We start from the raw sequence: 19,766 nt of genomic DNA, 5'->3' as shown, positions 1-19,766 counted from the left end.
TGAATAACACAAGCAAATAACAGCACGTTCGCAGCCTAGCCTTCACGTTCACAACTCATTGCGTCAGCGACCTTTAAATTGCATTAATACGGCAACACAACACAGTCAAATCTTACTAACATTAGGAAAAATTCTTCCAAGTATTCCTCCAAAATAATCAACCTTGCTATTTACAATTAATATAAATGAACATGATTAATAATATTGGGTGTAGAAAGCCTTATTCGAGCATTAATCTTCTGAGTTATTCTTGTGATCATTCAAAGTTGAAAATCAGAGATGCAGTGAACGGCTTACCGTAAGACATGGCAGCATTACTTGAGTCACGTTTGTGCTTTAATCTTTCATATAAATACCCAATACCAAACTCATTAAGCATGTATAATAAACACACTTTGTTTCTGTATACTTTTATTTTACTTTGTGAAGGAGTATATTTTTTGAATTGAAACTCTTATTGTGAACATCTGTTCAAATGTTGGATATTGATCACTTTACTGCTAGTTTGAAAAAAATACTGAATATTTGTATACACTGAGATATTTAATTAAAACATGATATCGAATCGGGCTCTTCTTACAAGTGTGTTTTCTGCAGTGTTTTTACAAAATGAGATTCGTTTCATGTCAGTAGGAGCAGTACATGCCAAAATAGGCACTGAAAAAACATCAATTATAGCTCGGAACTCTATCGGACTGAATTCACCCAAAAAACTATGGTGGGCAAAACAAGTAACTCCAGATTACTACGTGGCGGGAAGGCTCAGCAGACGACAGATACAGTATGCGTCAGAGGGAGGATTTAAAAGTGTTGTTTCTCTGTTTATGTACAAAGACAAGAAAAACTGTTGTTTGGGGGTGGACCATTTACCCCCAACAACCGAGATGGCTTCCTATGCAAAAGAAGCTGGGCTCCATTTCAGAACAGTATTAAACTCTTCGAAAATTTCTTCAGCGGTTGAGTCTGTATCAGATCTAGAGCGCTCTTTGAAGAATATCCCGAAACCTGCACTTCTTTTCTCGGATCAAGGGTATAGCATGAGTTTCACGTTGTTGATGTATTTACTGAAGACGCAGACTAAATCCGACTTCACTGTAGAAAACGCTGTCACGATGAGTGAACTACTAGGCATGGATTTTAGTTTGAAATGTACCAACAGAACACTCTGCAATGTTACAGGAGAAAACGTTGACTTTCCTAAAAGGGAAAATTTACCAAAACAGTGGCTTAACTATTGGCCAGCTACTCCCGTTTACAAAAACTGGTTCATAGCAGGGCAAATCTTAGACTCTCACATCCCTCTAATAAAACAGGCAGGATTTAAATCAGTAGTAAATTTACGTGCTGGAACAACTCATAAGGGAAAACCTTCACAGGAAACTGTCACACTGCTAAACATAAAGGACGGGTCAAGGACATACGGAGACGATACTCTGGGCCCGAGACAAAGTTTGGAATCATTGAAACAGCAGATTATAGACCCCAACAAAAATAATTCTTATGTGTCCCCTAATTCTTCTCAAAATTTCGCCGCAACAAACCCTGCAGAGTTTGGTGACCTTATTGGCTACAACGAAGAAATTGAGAAGCTGTCGTTTCGCAAAGCAGGACTTCCATATTACCATTTACCAGTAGGTCAGTACTTAACTACATTAATGTCAAATATCTTTTAAGTGAACTGTGTTGCTTTGAAATTTTAAATAGCATTATAACTCACATATCTTACTACCTGGATTCGGTTGCACGAACGTTAGTTAAATTTAACTAACTGTTAACTTTACGTTAACGGCTAGTTAAATTTAACGGCGAGTTAAATGCGTTGCTCGAAAGTTAACTCACAGTTAAACGTTAGTTAAACTTCTCTTTTAACTGACAGATTTAATTGAGGTATACAAGGTACATTAAATACTTAACTAATCATTAAAAACAAAAATGGCGGATTTACTTTTGTTTGGAAATTTGTATGAGGAACAGAAAAAGCGAAATTACCGAAAAAGAGTAGATATGACCGATCTCTCTGATAAACAAATTCGGTCCAGGTTCCGTTTCAAGCGAGAATCACTCAATTTTATTGCTGATTTACTGAGAGATGGAGAGAACCACTCGACGTAGCCAGTCCATTTCAGTTGAAATGCAGGTGATAAAACACACACACATACACTTTTTTTCTCTCTCTCTCTCTCTTTCTCTCTCTCTATTACATTATACAATAGACCTATGCATGATATACGTCACACAGCTATGAATATGACGTCATTCGACACCCCGATCATTAAATATGTACATACATGTTATAAACAGTGATATTAATTATTTTTTATATTATAAAGACTAAATATCAAATAAAATATACATGTACATTTTACCAGTAACGAATAAGTTTCTAGTTACGTCTTGCACACAACTCACATCTTTGAATTTCCAAATTTTCTTTGTTATTGTCAAGTTTAATTTGTATTTTTAAGCTCTTCAAAAAGGTGGTACCAAAATTTACGAAATATGAATGGTACAGGTACAGAGCTGTCAAAAATGATACCCCTCCCCTTATTTTCCTAGTTTAGAATCAATTTTTCAGTATCGAATCAAGTGCCCTCTATTCATGCTATTGTTCCTGACTTAATGGATAAAATCGGTTGGTCGAAATTGTTGGAGATATACATTAAAAAAGATTCTACCTAAAGTTCATAAGCATTGCTTGTTGAATTAAATGATAATTTTTCTAAAACTAAACAATATGAAAAATGTAGTGTAAGAGTGATGATTTATTAATTAATTTCTAATTAATTAATAAATATCAAATTATTTTGTATTTTTTTTTTGTATATATATTTTTATTTCAGCTTATTAGATAAGTGTATGGTCATTCCGGTGTAACTTACAGTGCTACCCTGTTATTGCCTTAGGGTTATAATTAAGGAGTTTTTTACAGTAGCATTTTATGAGAAACTTTTAATTAATAGTGACATGCGTTATTGAAATTTAATCAACTATCTCTGAGACATAATTTTCATGGAATTTTTTAAAAATATTTTCACTTTTCTCATCTCACTTCCGCGTGCTAAAAATCTAGGTCATTGTTTCAAACTGCAAATACTGTGGAAAATAATCATGCAGATATCACAAAAACACAACACAGGTATAGAATATGCATCCTTTTATTCTATTTACCCAGTAAGATTTTTTAAACCCGTCTCCATGCTTTTCAAAAATATTCAAGTCAAAAAAATATTCAATACTAGCAAATATTCGTTACCGGTAAAACGACTGCAGTGGCGGATTTAAGGGGGGTGCACCCGGCGCCCCCCCCCCCCCTAAAATTGACAAAGCTAGCGTAAATCCTAGTTTCGTCGAGAAAATGTAAAAATGTCTACTCGGTAGACCTCATTTTTACCCTACAGAATCTCAACAATCCAGGAGCTTCCGGGGGCTTCGCCCCATGGGCCCCCATCAGGGCTTCGCCCTGGACACACTGGGGCCTCAAGGCTTGACAGAAAAAGAAAAATAATTTTGTCCTTGAGTGACGTGACAATAAATAATCTGTCTTTGACTTACATGAAAATGAATAATCTGTCTCGAACCCCCCCCCCCCCCTCCAACGAGGTATATGCATATGTTGCACAAATATTGGGATGCTTCAGTTATAAACACAAGTCTTTGGATTCTGGCAATAGACACATCGTTCGGGGAATAAAAATATTGATATTAAATCATTGTCTACATCTTAGTAATAATGCTTAAAACACATCAATAGTTGTATTTTTTTTAATTTTGATTCCTAAAAAATTAAATACGTCATGAAATTTTAATATAGGTCATGCTTGCCCTTCGGTTTTACGCCTCCGGGAGTTTTTTAGAAGTCATTGGAGACACCATGGGTGTAGATAAGGGGACAGTCAGTAGAGCCGTCAACGTGACAAATGCACTCCTAGCAAAGAAGGACCAATTCCTGAAGTGGCCTAAACAGGAAGATATGTTAAAAGCAAAAAGAATGTTTTTTACGCGTGGTGGGTTCCCAGGGGTAATTGGTTGTATTGATGGCACCCATGTCAGGATACAGGCTCCCTCGGAGGATGAGCCAACATACGTGAATAGAAAGGGATGGCACTCCATTAATGTGCAAGCCATCTGCGATCATGAGGGTATGTTCACTCAAAGCAGCATTTTTTTAAATCTTAAATTGTTTGTGCCAGCTAGTTTTTGAATAAAATTTATGAAATAAGCTTTTTTTTTTTACAGGAAAGTTCATCAATATTGATGCCCAGTTGCCTGGAAGCAGCCACGACAGCCATATCTTCCGGGCATCAGAGGTATGCACATTTTTAGAGAATACCCACCGTGGAATCGAAGATGGATTTCTTCTCGGTGACAGTGGATACGCATGTTCAAAGTTCCTGCTTACACCTTACTTGCACCCATCAACGCCTGCGCAAGAGGCTTATAACTCTGCCCACAGTCAGACACGAACCACTGTAGAACGAGCGTTTGGATGGTTGAAACGTAGATTTCATGTTCTGCATGGAGAAATCCGTATGAAACCAGCTAAAGTGTGCCGAGTTGTTGGAGCCTGTGCAATTCTTCATAATATAGCGTTGATTCTTAAGGAGGAAATGGAAGATGATGATGATCATGATGACAATAACGTTGGTCAATTGGACTACCAAGGCCCAGAGGATGGACGAGCCATTCGGAACTACATTACGACAACGTATTTTTAGACCAGATTAAGGGCAACGTAACTTTGATTCTGTAATTACACTTGTTCGTGGACTGCTTTAATGTATATAATTGTTCCTCATAAGTATATACACTGGCATGTGCAGTGAAAAATAAAACTGTGAATTTCATTTAAAACATATTTAATATTTCATTATTTCAAACTTTCTTTAGAAATTACAACTATTCATCAGAGATGACCTGTAATGCAAGAAGGGCACTTTCATTTTGAGATACATTCTGCTTCAGGATTTGAATTTCTAATAATAATTTTTCATTTCGCAGTTTCATGTTTTCTTTCTGTAAATCCGCCCGTTCTATCTCTTTCTCCAGCTTCATACTCTTCAATTCCAGTTGTTTCTTCTGCGTGCGTAGCACCTGCAATCAAAAGACTTTATCTCAAAATACATTGTGGAAGAACATCACTTTGCATAGCACAACAGTCTCCATTAAATATGTAGGCGAAGGGGGGAAACGATAAAAGGAGGGGGCATATTGAACTATTTATCGAATTTTAGTCCAATTTGATGTGTTCTTTTCTGGCGAAATAAAACTTGCACAAAGAGACAACTAGATGCTGTCATGAGACAGTAATACCCGCACTAAGGTGTTTGCCTCTAAATACACGCTCCTACATATTGGGCGGCTTTCAAAGGAAATAGTCAAAATAATTCTATAATTTACATGTATTAATCAAATTGATTATGAAATTCTCAGACCCTGTGACCTATAACTCAGAACCTCTTATATTTATTTTATACATGCTTAATTCATTATATACAAGTCTGAATTTTATTAATGATGTAAATTCATGCACGGATCTGTCAGGGGGGGGGGGGGGGTCAGCCCCCCCCCCTTGGAATTTACAAGGTTAAAAAATGTATACACTAAAACAAGGAAAAAGTTACAATGGACCCCCCTTTGAAAATGCAGATCCCCTCCCCCCCTGGTAAACACGAATATGTGTAAAATAGGTATGAAAAGTTAAACATTTGCGGCAATAGAAGTCACCACTACCCCTTACCCACCTCCACGATATAGGTTTTTGACGTTTGGGTGAGATTTACTTTAGGTTTTTTTTTGATTGTCAATTTCTGGGATAGGATTTTTTTTGACTGAGGTGGACCTCCCCCCCCCCCCCCCCCCCCCCACCGGAAAAAAATTCTGGATCCGCGTCTGAAATTATATATGTTTTGCTCATAATAGGACCTTTTTAAATTTACTACCCCCCCCCCCCCTCGACGCCACAATCACACAGCACATACTTTTTGGAATAGGCTAGATGGAAAAGGTTTGTTAAAATTTAATATCGTTTGTAATGAATTAATTTAAAATTTGTTCTTGTACTATACATGTGAACATGTAAATTTCTACATTACATCACGTTGCGTCACCCATTATGATATTTATAGATTAAACACCATTTGGCACACCTCGGCCGATTCCCACTTCATCTGATAAGGTGACGGAATCGACGAAAGTTCGCCAAAATGGCACATGGTTGCAGTCTGGTGTGCATTGGATTAATTCATTTTGTGTTATAATTGGATTTATATTTCATGAAGTTTACGAGACACAGGGAGTCGGTAAGTAGAAGTCAATGATTAGGTTAAAGTTTAAAAAGGGTCAAAGATCATCCCATGCCACACTAGACGAATTTCATATTGTGAAGTTATCTCCCATTGTCGATGTGACATTCAGTTACTGCCAATACTGGTGCGGATCCAGAATTTTTTTAGGGAGTAGGGAGGGGGGTTCACATCTAAGTCAAAAAATTCCAGCCCAGAATTTCGTGACAAGCAGGAGAAAAAAAATGAAAACAAATAAACAAATAAAAAAACAATGATAGGGAGGTCAATGTTTTCTAAGTTTATAGGGAGAGGATGTCAAGAGTCATTTTTTACTTGCTACAGTATATAGTCTTGTTTAAATAACAAAGCAAATGCAAGATGGGGGGGGGGGGGGGGGGGGGAGGGGGGGGGGGATTCCAATCTTCCTACCCACTTCCTGTCCCTGAAATAACAATCTATTTTGTGATTCCAGTTTAATAGTATATTTTTTTTCCATTTGACTAATTATTATACATGTACATATTTTGTTTCTTGTGTTTATAGTATGTCTGTCTATAAGTCTGCAAAAATTAAATCCTAGCTAGCTTGCCCATAAGTTTTAAGTGGGATGGGCTATACATATAGCTTCCACATTTTATAGGTTTATTTCTTGTGACAATTTAATAAGACCTTTTATTTGGGTACCATTAATTTTTACCTCTGATCGCTTGACATGGGATACACATTTTTACAAGAAAAATACCAAACTTTAAACTCTGCCTAATTTTTGATCAGTAGGTGCTAGGGCTTTCATACTTATCATGACATATTGTATTCATTTTGAACTGTCAACAGGAAATATGTTTGACCTTGACCCTAGAGTTTGAACCACTTAAAAAAAAATTAACCTTGGCAATTAACTTTTGAAAAGGAATTACTAGAGATTTCTTTATTTAACATAGACTTTCTTCTGACACTAACAATTTGAACCCTTGACCTTTGAGTTTGACATATATTTGAGAAACTTCAACCTTCGCCATAGGCTTCCATACTGGGACATCAGTGTTTCACAAACACATCTTATCTACATTATTATTTGGTGGTGTCTCCATATGAGGGAAGATGTATTCACAACAAACAAACAAATTACTAAAGAAAATATAAAACATAAATATGTTGGTCATGCATATCTCTGCAGGAAAAAAAACAGCTTTTCAAATACTCCAACCATATTGTAACCCTTTCAAAACACTCATTTGAGCTTTTTTTGTTTCCTTAGCATATAATGTCTGTCGTGACGTGTTGTCCATCTGTTTGTCTGAAAACTTTTTACATTTTTAACTTCTCTAGAACCACTGGGCGAATTTTACCCAATTCATATAGAAATATGTACATTTGTATGTCAGACTCAGTCCATCTGTCTCAAAAAATTTAATCTTGGTTATCACGGTCATATCTACAGAATGAGAAGAGACATTCATATTAAAATTATTATTAGTATATTTACCTGTGAGAATGGCATGTTTTTTTTTTACATGTGACCTAGAAGTTTGACCAACTTGCAAAAAAATTAAGTTGTTATAAATTCATCATTTTGAAAGAGAAAAGTTAGGGCATTCATATCATAATGCATGTTTATTATTACCTGTGATAAAGACCTTTCCAAATATTTTTACACTGTGACCTTGACCTTGAAGCAATCAAGCCTAACCTACTTTTCAAAAATGTTGCATTTGCTTATAACTTTTGATTGAGATGAGATATGACTCTCACATTTGACATGTACATAAATTACTCATAAGAATTCAAGGTGTTTCCCAGCATGCAATGTTTTTTTTATGCGCCCCAATTTTTTAGGGGCGCATATTGTTTTTGTCCTGTCTGTTTGTCTGTTTATCTGTTTGTCTGTTTGTCTGTTGTCAAGTTTAACCTTGGCCAATACTTTTGAACCGTAAGAGATAGAGACTTCATATTTGGTATGCATACTCCTCTAACAAAGTTCTTTCAAATGACATCAAGGTCAATGACCTTGTGACCTTGACTGCGACTTATATGCTAAAAATAGGTTTTTCAAGTGTTGGTCATAACTTTTGAACCATAGGAGATAGGGAATTCATATTTGGTATGCATACTTCACTAAATAGGTTCTTTCAAACAACACCAAGGTCAATGATCATGTGACCTTGACTGTGACCTTTATACTAAAAATAGCTTTTTCCACTTTTTGCCATAACCTTTGAACCATAGGAGATAGAGACTTCATATTTGGTTCGAATACTGCACTGATAAAGTTCCTTCAAATGACATGAAGGTCAATGACCTTGTGACCTTAACGGTGACCTATATGCTAAAAATAGCTTTTTCTACTTTTTGCCATAACTTTTGAACCATAGGAGATTACAACTTCATATTTAGTATGCATACCCCACTAATTAAGTTCTTACAAACAACACCAAGGTCAATGACCTTGACTGTGACCTATATGCAAAAAATATAGCTTTTTGTACTTTGTTGATGCCGGGCGCATAGTATTTCACAAACACATCTTGTTACCCCTTGACGTTGATGTTTTACATAATTTTCAAAATATTTAACCCTCCTAAAAGATTATTAGGCTTCTGAGTAACATTAAGGAAGACTTCAAGTAAGACAGGGCTTTTTGCACAAAAAGCATCATTTTCCGACCCACATTTGACCCCCCGGGGCAAAATCTAAATTCCAAAACCTTACTGCATATCTACATGACCCCACCAACCATCTCCCAAAAGATGATTAAGCTGCTGAGTAAAATGTAAGAGGAGTTCAGGGAAAACAGGGCTCTTTGTTTGAAAAACATTATTTTTCAACCCCCATTTGACCCCCCGGGGCAACATCAAAATTCCGAAACCTTACTGCACATCTACCTGACACCACCAACCATCTCCCAAAAGATGATTAAGCTGCTGAGTAAAATGTAAGAGGAGTTCAGGGAAAACAGGGCTCTTTGTATGAAAAACGTCATTTTTCGACCCCCATTTGACCCCCCTGGGCAAAATCAAAATTCCGAAACCTTACTGCACATCTACATGACACCCCAAACCATCTCCCAAAGGATGATTAAGCTACTGTGAAAAATGTAGGAGGAGTTCAGGGAAGAAGGGGCTTTTTATATAAAAAACGTCATTTTTCGACCCCCATTTGAACCCCCGGGGCAAAATCGAAATTCTGAAACCTTACTGCACATCTACATGACACCACCAGCCATCTCTCAAAAGATGATTAGGCTGCTGAGTAAATTGTAGAAGGAGTTCAAGGAAGAAGGGGCTTTTTGTATAAAAAACGTCATTTTTCGACCCCCATTTGATCCCCGGGGCAAAATCAAAATTCCGAAACCTTACTGCACATCTACATGACACCCCCAACCATCTCCCAAAGGATGATTAAGCTACTGTGAAAAATGTAGGAGGAGTTCAGGGAAGAAGGGGCTTTTTGTATAAAAAACGTCATTTTTCGACCCCCATTTGATCCCCCGGGGCAAAATCGAAATTCCGAAACCTTACTGCACATCTACATGACACCCCAAACCATCTCCCAAAGGATGATTAAGCTACTGTGAAAAATGTAGGAGGAGTTCAGGGAAGAAGGGGCTTTTTGTATAAAAAACGTCATTTTTCGACCCCCATTTGATCCCCCGGGGCAAAATAAAAATTCCGAAACCTTACTGCACATCTACATGACACCCCCAACCATCTCCCAAAGGATGATTAAGCTACTGTGAAAAATGTAGGAGGAGTTCAGGGAAGAAGGGGCTTTTTGTATAAAAAACGTCATTTTTCGACCCCCATTTGATCCCCCGGGGCAAAATCAAAATTCCGAAACCTTACTGCACATCTACATGACACCCCCAACCATCTCCCAAAGGATGATTAAGCTAGTGTAAAAAATGTAGGAGGAGTTCAGGGAAGAAAAGTGTGACAGACGGACGGACGGACGGACGGACGGACGGACGGACGGACATGAGTAACAACAATATACCCGAACTTTCTTTCGAAAGTGCGGGTATAATAATAAAGGCATGTTTTAAAGACTATATGAACACCCTAGCTGTTGTGGCATACGATAGTTTGTAATTCGGACATTCCACCAAATGCACGACCCTTACTCGGTATGGCTGAATGACAAGAACATTGTATTTACTTATAGTTTATATTTAAATATCGACCAATGCGAGTAAAGGAAGCATAGTCGCAAATAACCTTTGATGCGACCTTTCATTATCCATGCAATCGCAGTTTACCTTTTATTTTTACATTAGTGATACAATAGCATCCCCCCTTCCCCCGTATTCCGTACCGCAATGATTCCTTGACTTTTTTTAAAAAATAAAATATTTTTATATTTATATGACACAATCACAAGATATTACGACTGAAAGTCCTAAATATCACCTTAAAGTAGCCTTTTACAAAATACATACTCAAATTATCAGAGAACACGGAGACAAAAAGGGGGGTTCACGAACACCTGTGTGAAAAGTCACCAGACGTCATAAATTAGTGGTAAGAGGACTGTAATAAACATTTGCTACCTCATACTGCATTGTCTGCAAATCAACTAATGTAATCTTCTTCCTTTTCTTATGTTTGGGAACCGATGGTGACTGATCACGTTCACTGCAACTTTCCATCTCTGTTTCCTTTTCCATATCCGCCCTAGGTAGTAAACAATTAAACTGGATTAACTTAATACGAGAAAGCTATGGAGTAAAATTATGATAAAAAAAAGCAGAATTGATAAGACTTACCGACAGTTGAGAATAAACCAATAATGTTTTGAAAAGTAGAAATTGCATATACACGTTAATTACAGTATCATGCATACGATCATAAATGATAAATTTATTTCTTTATTAATTTTACTGGGTTTTTTTCGGACGGCCATATAGTTAGTACGTATATAACTAGTGTGATGGTAAAATTTAAAAGGAAATGCAATTATTGAAAGGAAATATAAACTTCCTAGTCAGTGACACACAAAAAATTCGCAAAATTAATTTTTTTCCCCAAATAGACCTGTATGTGATTGGCCTCGTAAAAAGTACGTTTACAGCATTAACACGAAAGAATTTTTTTTCTTGACAAACTGAAAAAGAATTATTTTTAGCCCTCACAATTGCTTTCATTTAACTTAAGATTATCAAACCAACCTTTCACAATCAGGATAAGTACACTCAGAACTTCGGACCTCGTTTGCATCTGCTTCCGTTCCTTCTTCATTGGTACCATGGGTGGAGGTAGATGTTGCCTCTGGCTCAGTTTCTTTTGACACCACTTTAAAGTAAAAATAACAACAGAATATGATTGATACTAAATACTATAGTATAGTAACAATTATGTCTATACGCACTGCTGGAAAATATTTGGCCTATATTAAACAAGCAATTTCAAAATGGGGAAAGGGGGGGGGGGGGGACGAGAGGAATGAACAAGCCTTCCATGTTCCATTTTCCAAATGTTCATTGATCTTATAACAATAGAATTTAAAAAAAGCATACAGGCCCACTACCTGCCGTTCTACAATCAATCAGGAACAAGGATTTACACTGTGATATACCTGAATTATTTAAAATCATTTATAGGTGGATCGAGAGATTTTTGAAAAGGATCTATTGAAAGTCGGTGTTTTACATAACTGAACCAAGATCTGAGCGTGGCATTTTTTTCCAAGATGGAAATGGAAAATGGGTCAGGTAATGAAGAGAAAAGAAAGTCATAAAACCTTTTGAAAATAATACCAGGGAATATTAAGGAAAGCATCATCACGAAACTAAAATCGTGCGGAGGAAGATGGGGTGTTGAAAGTAGGGGAGGGGATCTAAACCTACGTCCACTTTCAGCATATTGCCTATATTATGTCCAAATTAGGTATATTTGCAAAAAAGTGGGGAGGGGCTAACCCCCCCCCCCCACCCCCGGTTCAGAAGCCCATGTAATGGAGATGACAACCCATACGGTGCCCCACTAATGACGTCACTTTATAAATGAGAATGTGATAGGCCTAGATTGAGTGCTGAGTTTACATCGGACTTGAACATTCTTGTGTGATGACGTGGATTTTTTAAAAGTTTTGAATGGGATGTTAATTCTATTAACGTGAAAAGTCGATTTTATACTCTCTGTTTAGACGATCATAGAGTTTTCAAAGACTAGGCTATGTACAGGATCGAGAAATGTGTAGGCCCCTACTGATGTAGCCTTCGTCATTGCATCGAGGCTTAGTTGCATCACAGGCTGGATTATTTAAAGTAGCTGTTTTCAAGTAAGTCTTACATTTTAAGGAGAAAATTAAGATATAATCAAAACAACAGAATAGTGTTATTATGACAATACATCATTTATATTACACGTGTTGTGTGAATGGTTGGTGACGTCATCATCCTGAGCAATTTTGTCAGACGATATTTATAAACAAACATAACAAGTAGACTGGTTTCATTTGATTGAAGTATAATTTGATTTAATGTAATTTTGATTTTAATTTTTTTGTTGTTGTCTTTGATAATCGAAGAATACGTACCTGCAAATGCCGGCACAGATGACTCGAAGCCGCCTACAATGCCACTGAAATTGGGACGATCTTTCATCATCTCGATGATCTTCTCTTCAGTGGCAGTAAGCGGCTTTGGTGGAGGACCTCCTCCGGTCAATTTGCTTTTTTTTCTAGCTTCACTAAAACTTTTCTTTGCTCCTTGTTGCAAATTACCCCACTTAAATTTAACTTGCTCTACGGTGCGTTTTTGCACACCGATGGCATTAATCATAGCTGTAACCTCTGCCCACATAGCATTTTTTTTGAGTTCGTAATCTGGTTACATTGTTTCGCTTTAAGAGTTTCCTCATTTTTTTCAACAAACTCCGTCAAAACTGTAATTTCTGCGATACTTCAGTTAGCACATCGCTCTCGTTTGGCAGCCATATTCCATACAGTTGTAAGGAAAACGCACGTGCAGACGTATTTAATTGCTTGTTAACTAACGTCGATGAGTTAAGTCATAGTTAACTATAAACGTTTAATTACGTTTCGTGCAACCCATTTTTAATGGCTAGTTACGTAACTGACAGTTAAATTTTTTACTAACAATTAAAGGCTTAACTTACAGTTAATTTAACTATCGTTCGTGCAACCGAATCCTGATCTTTTAAATATATTTTAGTGAACAGCGAGCCCTTTTCTGCAGAACTATTTTCCTTGTATCAACCCGAATTAATGGATTCTGTGAACAGAGGACCAGTTCTTATCCATTGTGCAAGTTCTAAACGAGCCGGTAAGTCCTCCTGTGTCTGAAACTAGTACATTATAAGTATGGAACAGTTTTCATTCTCAAAAGACTATCGAAACACAAGGCAAACACAGACCTCTAAAAACATCAGATGTGGGATCAGATGCCATGGAGGAGTAAGCATCCCCTGTGGACCACAATCATATAATTCTTTAAACACTATAGGCAGGTGACTACATAAAAAATTGACGATTGAAAATTTATGAAATCATCTCGTTTGTCGCACAATTGAATTGTTAGTTGGTCTTTATCGTCTATAGTCAATATAATATTCAATATAAAATCAGATATTGCAGACTCTTTTATGTATTTAATTTCAACGTCACTGGGATATATCGAATCGACATATTTATGAAAGCAACTGCTGTTAATTTATACATCGTTGATATATCTAAATATCGAGTTGAAACCCACAGCGATTGCTCTAATTCTTCTTTTGTAAACATTTTATAATAAACTCTGCTTCATAGGTATTCAAAAACAGGTCAGCTAGTAAAAGAGCACAATTAATACACTTCCACATTCCAACAGCTTGTTGGAAAACTAGATCTACATAAATGTCAGTGAGAAACTTTGGCATCCTTTTAATATCAACATCAGAGTACTTGAGTGTAGAATCAGTATGATTTTGTAAAGGACCAACACAAGATAGAAAAAAAAATTGACTTCCATTTTTATAAAATTATCCTGTTTCTAAAATATCAAAAAGCTTGGTTTTTGATTTATCGCGAGGAATGGTTGTATAAAGTGTAGAAAAATCGTACGTTTTGAAGTAACTGACTTTTGAAGAGTTTGACGACTTTAAATCTAAAAAGTCCTTTGGATTTTTTGAAATTCCACATCTGATTTACATCCCTTCTAGAATATGCTGTAGAACAGTACGTCTAAAAGTTTCTTCTTAACGGCAGTCAATATTTTTTGTAAGGATAGGGGCTTAGTATAGCATTTGCTTAACCCTGCTATAAACCTCTGTAAGATTTTTTTTTATGAAGTCTAGGAATTCGATAAAGGTAGTGTAGATCGAACTTACCTTGGTTGACTGGAATGTTCGATGTTTGAAATACTGAAATGTGATTTTGAAGCATGTCATCTTTAGAATGAAAATCGCAAATATAAGTTGGATTTCCAGAGGTAAAATTAGAACCAAGTTCTTCAAATAATTAGCCTTGCAAATATACTGTATACACAGTAACAAGCCTTTTCGGTTGGAACCATAAAATTTCGTTTATGCTTTATTTGTTATTCGTTGATCATCTCTGTATGCATGTTCTCTACCTTAATGATTGGTTACAGATAATGTTTGGGACATATTTAGAGAATATTTTCCCTTTCTTTGTTTAAAATAACGATGGCATTACACAGCATTGTAATGCATTTGTATACTCACTTTGATTGAAAATAAATGTTATTTTCTCTAGTAATCACTACGTTATCATCACTTCACTGTCTTTAGTAATCACTAGTACATTACCATTATTTTATTTTCTTCGGTGGAATTATCTTATTTATGGACAACACAACAGATGTACAGTGTAGCATGGGTGAAAAATGAAATAAAAAGAATGCTTGTTGACCAAAATATCCAAAACTGGCAAAGTAATGTTTTTAACTCTTCAAAGGGTGTAAATTACCGTATTTATTAAGAAATGTTAGAACCAGAAAGATATCTTGTTAATCTACCTAGAAAATTTTCAATTTTGTTATGTAAATTTAGATGTAATAACTTTAAACTCCCTATTGAAACTGGGAGATGGAATGGTCTTCCAAGAGAACAAAGGATTTGTACTTTATGTGATCTTTATAAGATTGGTGATGAATTCCATTATGTTTTTGAATGCACAAAAAAGAAATTAAAGAGGCTAGGTTAAAATATATTTCAAACTCTCTCACATGTAGACCAAATAAAGAGAAAGAATGGGTGGACTTAACTGGCCAGAAAAAATGCCGTAAATTTAAGTTTCATAAAATGTTTATTTTTTTGCATCATATAAACCCCCGATATCTTAACTGTGTATTCATGGTACGGATGGGAATTTAAAACACTTTTTTCGAGGTAAACTAAATAAATATCGAAAGCATGGTGCCTGAAGATTTCTTGAATATCAATAGATAATCAGGGTCAGGCGTTTTACATCGACTGAATACATAGTCAGCACATGTTTGTCGGCTGTTCTTAAGAAAACTGTAGTTGTATATTGAACAAAATAATGTTATGTCAAAAGGAGAAGAGCCGACAAAAGTGTGCTCACACTTAATTTAACAAAAAACGTGTTCAAAACAAACTTCTCGCTTCCATTGAAATGTCTTCGATTGACCTGTGAAATATTACAATTCGTCACGTGATGTCCACCTGTGAGTGTACTCGTGAAAACATTACATTGTATTCTTCAATCTAACTCCGATCTAAATCTTGTCTTTGAGCGTGTTTTGTTGCCGTTTTCAGAATTAAGCAAACTAAATATTGTTTTAATTATGCTAAACACGTATTCGAATTTTTGGAAAGAGAGAGGGATAAAGAGAGAGATATAAACCTCTGTAAGATTTTTTTTATGAAGTCTAGGAATTCGATAAAGGTAGGGTAGATCGAACTTACCTTGGTTGACTGGAATGTTCAATGTTTAAAATACTGAAATGTGATTTTGAAGCATGTCATCTTTAGAATGAAAATCGCAAATATAAGTTGGATTTTCAGAGTAAAATTAGAACCAAGTTCTTCAAATAATTAGCCTTGCAAATACACTGTATAGACAATATTGTAACAAGCCTTCTCGGTTGGAACTGTAACATTTCGTTTATGCTTTATTATGTTCCCCAAACGAAGTTGGGGAACATATTGTTTTTACTCTGTTTCTTATTATTATTATTATTATTATTATTATTTTTCTTCTTCTTCTTCCTGGGTACTTTTTTGTCCGGGAATGATCTCGTAAACTATACATCCGACTAAGGTGAAATGTTTTTAGGGTCAGTAGACATGTTATGTAGATTTGCGGAACGAAGGTTATTTTGCGCGCACGTGCTTGCAAGAGCGTGCACGTGCAACATGTGAAATGACCGATTTAATTGATATAGGCGTAACTTTATAAATTTTTGATGAATTGCTTTGAAACTTATAATATAAGGCTATATTAGAAGCATAGACAATATGACATGGTCAAAATAGCAAGATCTCACGCGCATGCACGTGCGCTTTGCTCTGATTGGCTGAAACTAAAGTCTCAATATCTTTCTTATTTTTTGACGAATTCCTTTGAAATTTTGAAAATAGCCATGCATTAGGATATCCTACAACAAGATATATAGCAATTATCATAAGAACACGTGCATGCACGTGCGCTGCAATCTGATTGGCTTAAACTTTAAATAGCTATAACTCCCTTGATTTTCAACCAAACAGGATGGGATTTGGAACATAGATAGATATACTGGACTACTACAAGAAAATATGGTCACCATGCACATGCATATACGTGCATGTACGTGCGCTGCAATCTGATTGGTTGAAACTTTAAACAGCTATAACTCCCTTGGTTTTCAACCAAACGGGGTGGGATTTAGAACATAGATATATGTAACGGACATCTACAAGACGATATGGTCACCATGCTCATGTATGCACGTGCGTGCACGTGAAATGAGCAAAATAAAAAAAAACACTTGAATGAGCGTATTTTTTTAATACTTTTGGATTAAATGCTTTAATATTTAGTATACAAAAATATATAGATTGTGTAGACAATATGATATGGTCATTACGCACATGCATTCACATGCGCACGCAAAATTTGAATGAACTTTGTACACTTCTGGGTAAACGTTATTAAAGTCTCAAATGCATCGAGTTTGTCTTATTTAATGAAGCTTACAGGGAATATGGCACCAAAAGGGAGTTGGGGAGCGTTTGGGGAACATCTGTAACGGTCCCCGTTACAATTAGCACTAGTTTCTTATTCGTTGATCATCTCTGTATGCATGTTTTCTACCTTAATAATGGGTTACAGATAACGTTTGGGATATATTTAGAGACTATTTTCCCTTTCTTTGTTTTAGGATATATCGCCGTTTTAGCCGCTGCTGTACACCATCATCAGGATCTCTCCTGGGCATTATCCAAACTGTCACAACTGGGAATGGCCATAAGTCCTACTGTAAAACCAGATATATATGAGATGTATGTCGATGTACTGACCAAGAAAGGGAACAATTCACACTGCCACAGCAATAAATCGGGAAAGACTTGCACAGAATGTAACTGACTGAAATACCAGATGTCCATAGAAATTTAAACAAAACAATGACGCGGCTTCTACGTAATCATCTCTCTACCATCACCAAGGAGTCCGTATATGCTGGCAGGAACATTTCTCTGTTTCAGGGTAATGCAGGGTTACAATTAATTGTTGTTCTTGTGCGACACAGACACAAAATTTATTTTGCATGGTGTTCGTTTTATATCAAGTACATGTATTTAATTACATTTTATTATCTCGGGTGATAAAGAATACTCAATCGATGTTTTTGTTTATAAACGTTTGAATTTAAAATAAAAAGTTAAGAAAGAAAATGTAAGGATTATGTTAAATTCTTTCTTTTCTGTATTTTTGCGTACAAGTAAGGAACAGAGTTAGTTGCTTAGTAAATATTTTCTTCTAAAAATTGTAATGAAAAAAAAAACAAGGTAAACGGTAAGAATTAAAAAAAAACGGATAAAGATGAGAAAATTACTTGAACACATTACCTTTGATCTTTAATGCAAAGTTAACCGAGAAAGAAGCAATCAAAGTACTGAAAGTACTGAAAAGCGGTTAGCATGCTTTCATGGAATTTGACTGTACAGTGTAGACTAACAAAATATGCATTCAGTGATGATATTAAAGTAAGCATGCATATTTTTGTCCGATGTCATCAGCGAAGAAGCAGACACACTGACTTTTGTAGTACTTAACTAAATGGAAAAACCAATAACATCCCAGACTGATGACACAAATGTATGTTTCAAAATATCAACCTGAGATTTTCAGTTTGAAAGACAGGAAGTTCAATTTCAAAAATTTCTTCCTAATTGTCTCCATTGGTGGCGTCCAAATGTGCTCAGAACAAAAAAAAATATGTTGAAGTTGCAAATTTAATTGTCTTTCATGCTCTATTGACTCTGAAATTAGGTAACTGTAAAGCCTACTCAAAAAGAAGTAGAGCTTTTCAAAAAAGCTTACTGTCTTTAGCAACAATTTTAAATAGTAAACAGATCTATACTTCTTTTGAATTTCTTGACTTTGTATTTCTAAATAAGCTTTTTACGGGCATTAGCCCTACCACGGTTGTCGCTCGGTCATCTCCGTAAACGTTGACTGGCCGAGAGCTTTCGGCAAACCTCGGCTGATTCCCATTCACTCTTCAAACAAGAAAGGGGAAAAGAATAATAACAAATTGTAAAGCCTGCAAGCAATAACTATCAAATTTTATTTATAATGAAATTAAAGAGACCTTTTTATTTATCGCTATAAAACACTTTTATCACTATAAAACAGTAAAAACGCTATGTTATTAAGAATTAATTACTGCTGATTTCGTTGTTCGTTTTGTCATTTTTTTTAAGATTGGAATTGTACGAAAAATATATAATCAGAAAGTTATCTTCCTTGCCTTGAACAGCGTTTCAACCAATGAAATAATTGAAAATTTTCTCATCATGCAATTTCTACCAATCACAAAAGAGAGGAAGTGCATAGTCCGACGACTGTGAAAAAACTTCAACTATACAATACCGTCTTCCAAGGAAGACGGTAATGATAATTCAAATTCTTAAGATTAATTTATTTGGAGTTCTGTACATAGATCTTTAGCTGGCTAGTCTGAGAAAAACGGATGGACGAGCAGAGAATTTGTAAATTAATTTAATTTCAGAGGGCTTCAGTTTCGTATGCTCACTGCGGGTCAGCAGGTGTGACCTGTTATTGGGGATGCTTACTTCTCCTAGGCACCGGAACTTTCAAGGATCCGTTTTTCATTTGAGACCGATCACTATTCATTCTGTATTTTGATACAGATACTGAGTACATCTGTTTATTAATATTATGAACTATTTCTCTCACAGGAAGAAAGACAAGTAAACAAGATAATAAAGTTTTAAGAAATGTACACTATTGACTTTAAATACAATAAATGTTCGAATTAGTAAATGGTAC

General features: G+C 35.8%; 3 protein-coding genes across 3 annotated transcripts; 2 read left to right on the top strand and 1 right to left on the bottom strand.

Annotated features, from left to right (window-relative positions):
- Positions 1 to 479: 479 nt before the first annotated feature.
- On the top strand, positions 480 to 18,126 carry LOC134247639 (uncharacterized). The gene is made up of 3 exons (XM_062729978.1): positions 480 to 1,635; positions 13,456 to 13,566; positions 17,632 to 18,126. The coding sequence occupies exons 1-3, from the start codon at positions 555 to 557 to the stop codon at positions 17,835 to 17,837; spliced, it is 1,398 nt and encodes a 465-aa protein (XP_062585962.1). The 5' UTR covers positions 480 to 554; the 3' UTR covers positions 17,838 to 18,126.
- Positions 3,650 to 4,732, top strand: LOC134247640 (putative nuclease HARBI1). The gene is made up of 2 exons (XM_062729979.1): positions 3,650 to 4,139; positions 4,237 to 4,732. The coding sequence occupies exons 1-2, from the start codon at positions 3,815 to 3,817 to the stop codon at positions 4,713 to 4,715; spliced, it is 804 nt and encodes a 267-aa protein (XP_062585963.1). The 5' UTR covers positions 3,650 to 3,814; the 3' UTR covers positions 4,716 to 4,732.
- LOC134247641 (uncharacterized) lies at positions 4,897 to 13,211 on the bottom strand. The gene is made up of 4 exons (XM_062729980.1): positions 12,819 to 13,211; positions 11,449 to 11,572; positions 10,831 to 10,954; positions 4,897 to 5,091 (listed from the first exon to the last, which is right to left on the bottom strand). The coding sequence occupies exons 1-4, from the start codon at positions 13,081 to 13,083 to the stop codon at positions 4,897 to 4,899; spliced, it is 708 nt and encodes a 235-aa protein (XP_062585964.1). The 5' UTR covers positions 13,084 to 13,211.
- Positions 18,127 to 19,766: the final 1,640 nt, after the last annotated feature.

This window comes from Saccostrea cucullata, unplaced genomic scaffold (assembly GCF_032062105.1).
Source record: "Saccostrea cucullata isolate Sc308-1 unplaced genomic scaffold, CSIRO_AGI_Scuc_v1 ctg143, whole genome shotgun sequence".
NCBI lineage: Eukaryota > Metazoa > Mollusca > Bivalvia > Ostreida > Ostreidae > Saccostrea > Saccostrea cuccullata.
The sequence above is the reverse complement of the archived record's forward strand: the minus strand, read 5'-3'. Positions and strand labels throughout refer to the sequence as shown.